General features: G+C 43.5%; 1 protein-coding gene across 2 annotated transcripts; it reads right to left on the bottom strand.

Annotated features, from left to right (window-relative positions):
• Positions 1-215: 215 nt before the first annotated feature.
• c4h7orf25 (chromosome 4 C7orf25 homolog) lies at positions 216-3,740 on the bottom strand. Of its 2 annotated transcripts, XM_060824194.1 has the most exons (3): positions 3,686-3,716; positions 2,369-2,467; positions 216-2,237 (listed from the first exon to the last, which is right to left on the bottom strand). In XM_060824194.1, the coding sequence occupies exon 3, from the start codon at positions 2,228-2,230 to the stop codon at positions 950-952; it is 1,281 nt and encodes a 426-aa protein (XP_060680177.1). In that variant the 5' UTR covers positions 2,231-2,237; positions 2,369-2,467; positions 3,686-3,716; the 3' UTR covers positions 216-949. The 2 variants fall into 2 exon arrangements, with proteins under 2 accessions (XP_060680177.1, XP_060680176.1); XM_060824193.1 differs by lacking the exon at positions 2,369-2,467 and having other exon boundaries at positions 3,686-3,740.
• Between the last annotated feature and the right edge of the window lie 2,908 nt (positions 3,741-6,648).

Below are 6,648 nucleotides of genomic sequence, written 5' to 3'. Positions count from 1 at the left end.
GCATAGTACCACCCTGCTGCCAATGAGGTGAATGTTTTCTTTGACCTGCAGTTGTCCACATGTGTCCACTCATCTGCTCCTCTTTTACTCCCTATCATTTTGTTTGCTTTTTAAATCCTCCCAATTTCATTCTTAATTCCTCCAATAGTTCTTTCCTATTTTAGCCTAATGTCTTTTAATTCCCAAAAACAAATTTAAAAATTACAGTACTTAAATTGTATTTTACCTTTATCCTGCAAGGCTCTTTTAATACTCAGTATATCATGAAGGCACCAGTTAGAACCAAACAATAAGGATATTGTCTACATTTAACATTCGGAAATAATTCATCAGTCATCCTGCTCAGGACTTCACTTCCCAAGCAGTTTGGGCTTGCATTCCACCGAGCTCAACATTCTGTTGAACTCAACAGGTGCTGGCCTTTCAACAGAAAACAATTCACAATTACAGCCATTTGCTTGCATACATTTTTTAAATATTGCAAATTAACAAAATAATTTGTACTTCTGTGAACCATCACCAAAGGGTTTGCGAACTGTGCTGTATTCACAATGTTTCAGAATTGCACCACAGGCCATGATAGAGTTGTTTTTCCACTCTAGAGGATGAAGAATTGATTTTATTCCTATTAATTGACTGCTAATTTCCATTGCAACTCTTGGCCTAACATAGCAAAGTAGACTCAATGGCAAGGACTGCCATGAAGCCTGTTACCTATCAGCCTGAATACTTTTTAAATGGATGCTTTGTAGTTGATATAGCCACGAGAGAGACAGTGGGGAGGAAAAGTGAGATGGTGGAAAAAAACCTGCAATATCTAATTAGCTGTCTGTTATACAAGATTTGATATCAATGCAAGAGCTGATAAACTGTATTCTATACCAATGTGCAAGTTAAACAGACCCACAAAGTTCTTAAGATATCATAGCATCATTTGCAAGATGTTACTTCATCTTACAAAACCACTATTGCAGACTTTCTCATGAAAGACAGTCCCAGGTAAAGGTGTTGCTGTTGCTTCCTTGCTCTCTGTTAAAGCTCTTGGTTGATGGATAAACACACTGAATTTCACACCTTGGTTATCTGCAGCACGAACAAACCCACTGTTCGCTGTCATTGTGATTGCCTTCAAAGCATCTCCAGTGCCAAAGATAGTAATAGAGCGACTGTTAATTTTTGCACTGGCTTCCAACCTGGATGCCCGTTCGGAAGGCTGGTCTGGTACAACTTTAATTTCCTGCAAAAGCTTCTGTGCCCGGGCCTTTTCTCCAGGGCCGCCTAGTGTCTCTAAAATGGCTTGAAAATCTTTCACAGCTGATTCACACGCAAACAATTCTTTGTTCTTCATGAAGGCTTGCAGCTTGGGCAAGACACTCTCTTCCCTTTCCTGTGAAGCTTGCTCTGTCAATACTTTCTCCTTAAAGATGAAGCAGCAGCCTCCATGGCTTACTGCCGATACAAAGGTGATCAGGGTGGTTATGTCTAAATTGACACGATTGCAAAAATCCACTTTTACCTCAGCCGGAAAGGCAACACTGGCAACAATTGTAGATCGGTCTACTTTTGTCACTTGTAGAGGTTCCTCCAATTCTTCATCAGAGTCAGCTGAATGATCAGCCTCCTCCATTAGATCAATCATCGAGTTCACAGCTACAATATCTCCACGTACTGAGAGCCCCATTTCTTTCAGTCTCTCAGCCATTGGGCTAGAGATGCCATTATAAAAGGCAAACACAATGTGTGGATTACTGTACTGCACCAGCTGCTGCTTGCTTGCTTCCAAGTAATCTTCTGCTTGCTCAACAATACTTTTGTCTCCATACTGGCCTCGCCCCACCCAGATACTGTGCAGAGCCTCAGCTTTCCGGCCAATGGCTTTGACCCAGGTGAGGCCACCGTTTGCAACGACATCCACCACAATAGACTGCTTTTCACCGGACTGTTCCTGATAGTTGAAAACGTGCAGCAGGCTCACCACATCGTCCAGGCTCTCTGCCGACTCGATAACTGCCTTCAGGTGGGTCAGGTTTGTGCTCTGCAGGTGGGACTCCTTCACTGAAACCTTGCCCGCTTCGACTTTGCGTAAGAACTTCAACTCAGCCTTCAGTTTGCTACAGAGCTTAGGACCGCCCTGAACCCCACCCAGACGGGTGCGGGACAGCGCCTCCGCCCTCTCCAGCAGTTGCCGGGCTTCAGCGATCCTTTCGGACAGTATCTTCTGGAAGGACATTGCATCCCTGTGAAAAAAAACAAACACCTACAGTTATAACCAGGGTTTTTACAAGTGGAAGCAGCATGGGAAGGGAGCATAGGGGAAGGAGGCTGGGGCTCATTGCAGGATTCTAGCAAGGGGCATCAAGATACAAACCAGTGAGCTCGGTCAAAGGGCTCACAGAGTAGACCATTCACAGGTTAGCAGCAATGCACTGCTCAAATTCCAGCAATAAAGTCCATTCCAAGGGACAGGCTGCAGTACAGTACAGAAGGAGTGTTGTGTTGCTGCATGTGGAGTTAAACAGAGGCCTGTCTGCCCTCTCAGGCAGATGTAAACAATCCCACGTCACTTTTCATACAGGACCAGAGCATAGTCCTGGTTGTATGCCCAATAGTTCATCTTCAATCAACATTGATCTCACTGCTGTTTCTGGGATCTTTATATGTTCTACTTTAATGGTGACACCTTGGTTTATTTTTGATTGTTAACAATTTTGGTTGTCTGCTACAGGACTGAGAGTACTTCCCTTTCTTTCCACAGACCTATCACCCAGCTTTACCTCTCTGAATAGCCTTCCTCAATCAGACATTTATCATGGAAGATGACAACACTTCATAAATATGAACAATGCTGTTAAACTCTTCTGTATGAAGCCAGGCCTTCATCACTTTCTCTCAGAGCACCTATTCAAAATCATAACCGCAGACATTCCAATGGTCTTCCTGACCCACTCATAGCCAGTCTTTCTCCCCACACCTCAAATCAGTCTCTCTCTCTCTCTCACAATCTCTCTCTCAGCCTCCCTCCCATCTCTTTCTCCCTCCCCCTCACCATCCTTCCTTCCACTCACCCTCTCCCAATACCTACCCTCTCCCAGGCCATGCCTATCACCACAGTTCCCTCCTCGATTCCTTTGTTTTAAAACATATAAGTATAGAAAATAGGTGCAGGAGTAGGCCATTCAGCCCATCAAGCCTACACCACTATTCAAAATGATCATGGCTGATCACGCAATCTCAGTATCCGGTTCCTGCCCTCTCCCCATACTCCTTGATCTGTTTAGCCGCAAAGGCTACTACCTCCTGAATATCCCAATGAACTGGCACCAATAGCTTGCTATGGGAGAGAATTCCATAGGTTCATAACTCTGAGTGAAGGGATTCTTTCTTTCTTCCTCCCTCCCCATCTCTGTCTCTCTCTCTCCCCTTCTCCTTCAACTCCACCAGCCCTTCTTCGCCCTCTCCCAAACCCCAACCCTTCTTCCCTTTTCCCTGCCCTCCCCCTCTGCCCAACCACCTCTACACTCCACCTTTTAATGCCCACACCATCCACCTTCTACCCCACTCACCTCTCCCCTTCCATACTGGACCTCCCCTTCTCCAGCCCACCGCATCCCCACCCTCACCCTCTCTCTGCCTACACGAACCCCCCACCTCCCACCTGTCGTCCCTCTCTAACCCCATCTGTCACCTTTCTAGATCCTGGGTCCGGCCTCTTCACCGCCTTCCTCTTAGTGAGGTCAGTTTGCCGGAAGTATATCCCTGTTTTGCCACGTTGACGTCTCACGGGCTCCGCCATGTTGGTGAGGGGCACAATCATGCGCAGTAGGTGTTATCGCGCCATGTTGGTGAGGGGCACAGTCATGCGCAGTAGGTGATATTGCACAAATCGGGGAGGAGGAATAAAGGAATGGGTGAGGTCGGTCATGAAAGGTGGAGAGGGTTACTGAGCATGAAAATGGGGTCATGAAGCGGGAATAGAAATGTCTCAAAGTGGAGAGAGGAGGAAGGGGAGGACTGAAGTTGTTGGGATAATGGATAATGATTTGGGGAGTATCAAAGGATGAGGGGGTGGGGTAACAAAATGGGGAGAAGGGAGTAACAAACGAGGGAAGGAATTAAGAAGAGTAAGGGGTGGCTAATCATCCATGATATTCCCTAATTGCTAACTTCAAAGTGCTGCTTTATCAAACAGTAACACATTTTGAAACATAATGGGGTATCAGTGCCTGTAAAGTCCTCATAGTTACCTCTGGAAAATTTAATGATGCAGGGAAACATATCAATCCTGAAATCTGAGATACTGGAATTTTTAATCAGTGATTGCATTGTACTTTATCTGGGAGAAAGTGAGGACTGCAGGTCAGAGCTGAAAAATGTGTTGCTGGAAAAACGCAGCAGGTCGGGCAGCATCCAAGGAGCAGAAGAATCGACGTTTCGGGTATAAGCCCTTCCTCAGGAATGTACTTTATCTGTGTAAGTTTTCCTAAAAGAAACTGCAAGGTTTTGTTTTTAGAGCTGCTGAAAGGGTAATGGGATATAAGCTTTTCTAATCCTCAATTTACAGTTAAACCCAATGTAACATTATCTTTATTGTACAGTAAACAGAGGAGCAGAGTTTTGCTTTTGTTATGTCAGAGTATAAAAGGGGAAATATATTTCTGGGGAGAGAGAGAGAGCTAGCAGAAAGCAAGTAGAAGCACCTGATGAAGGAGCGTTGCTCCAAAAGCTAGTGTGCTTTCAATTAAACCTATTGGACTATAACCTGGTGTTGTGTGATTTTTAACTTTGTACACCTCAGTCCAACACCGGCATCTCCAAATCATGAGTATTAGAAAGCAAGTTACCAAGGAATTGATTACTTTATACTTAAGTGACAGCTCAGTTGGTCGCCCTCTCAGTTCAAAATACCATCCAGAGACTTGAACTTAAATGTTAAGGCTGATACCTCAGTGTAGTAGTAAGAGAGTGTTGCATTTTTGCGGTAACTTTAAATATATCTTTAAACTAACAGATGGATGTCAAAGATCAGCATGGTGGCTCAGTGGTTAGCACTGCTACCTCACAGCACCAGCCACCCAGTTTCAATCCCAGCCTCGGGTGACTGTCTGTGTGGAGTTTGTACGTTCTTCCTGTGTCTGCGTGGGTTTTCTTTGGGTGCTCAGGTTTCCTCCCACAATCCAAAGATATATAGGTCAGGTGAATTGGTTATGCTAAATTGTCCATAGTATTAGGTGCATTGGTCAGTGGGAAATAGGTCTGGGTGGGTTACTTTTTGGAGGGTCAATGTGGACTTGTTGGGCTGAAGGGCCTGTTTCCACATTGTAGGGAATCTAATCTCATGACACCTTTTCCAAAAACAGCAGGAGAGCTATCCTCACTATCTGTCACACCGTTAACATAAAGAAACAGATTTGCTGGTCGTTACCCCTTGCACAAATTGGTTGCCATGTTATGATTGTGACTACATATTAAAATATTTATTAAGCTGTAAAATATTTTGCAGTATCCTGAGATCCTGAACGAGACCCTTTTTCTCACATTGTAAGATTTTGAGACCAGTAATAATTTTGCATGTAGAGCCAAAAGGCAGTTAGCATACAGATCAGTTAAAAATTAAAGTTAAGTCATTATCTATGTCACATTTGATTTTCGCACAATCAAGTGAGTATAACATAGCAGGCTTTCAGCTGTCCTGTTCACCCTTTTTGTGGGGTTCCTTTATGATGAACTGTATCAAAGTTAAAGGTGTCATTCCCCCATGACTTCCTAATAATGATATGAATCTGTAATTGAAACAAATGCTTGTGTAACTTAAAATCAGCATAATTTGTCAAAATGAGTAGAACAGCTTTTTCAAAAAGATCACTCCCTGTCAGAAAGCCTAATGATGCCATCCAGCTCATTGTTGAGAAGGCATAAAATAGGATGACAGTTTATATCCTTAGCTTAACTAACTTGATTGAATGATTTGATGAGGTTAACAGAGAGGGTTGATGAGGAACTTGGCAAGGATCCTTGATAAATTGCAACATAAGAGCCTTTAGAATAAATGGGACAGAGGCAGCATGTACCAAGGTAGGTAAGTGACAGGAATCAGAGAGCAATCATAATTCTGACTGGAGGAAGGTATGTAGCAGGCTTTCCCAGGGGTCAGTATTAGGATCACGTCTTTTCCTGATCTAAAGTAAAGGCATAAAGTTGCGTGTACAGGCACAATTTTAAAAACTGTGGATGATACAAAACTTGGAAGTACTGTGAACTATGACGAGGATTGTGATAGTCTTCAAAGGGCTGTAGACAGACTAGTGGAATGAGCAGATATGTGAAATACAAAATTAAATGCAGAGAAGTATGAAGTGATACTTAAGGAAGAGGTAATAAACCAAAGAGTACAAATTTAAAAGGAGCAGGGGGACCTTAGGGTTATATGAATGCAGATTGCTGAAGGTGGCAGAATAATTTGGGAAGGTTATTAATAGGGCATACCTAATCCTGGATGTTATACTTAGAGGCATACAGTGCAAAAACAAGGAAGTTTTGATGAACCTTTGGTCAGTCACAACTCAAGTATTGCTTCTGATTGTCACTACTATGCTGAAGAATATAGTGATGCCTCTAGCAGCAGATGGTAAGGGTGAAGGAAGGCATCGT

The sequence above is a fragment of the Hemiscyllium ocellatum genome, chromosome 4 (genome assembly GCF_020745735.1).
Source record: "Hemiscyllium ocellatum isolate sHemOce1 chromosome 4, sHemOce1.pat.X.cur, whole genome shotgun sequence".
Classification (NCBI taxonomy): Eukaryota; Metazoa; Chordata; class Chondrichthyes; order Orectolobiformes; family Hemiscylliidae; genus Hemiscyllium; species Hemiscyllium ocellatum.
Note: the sequence above shows the minus strand (reverse complement) of the source record. Positions and strands in the feature narration are given on the sequence as shown.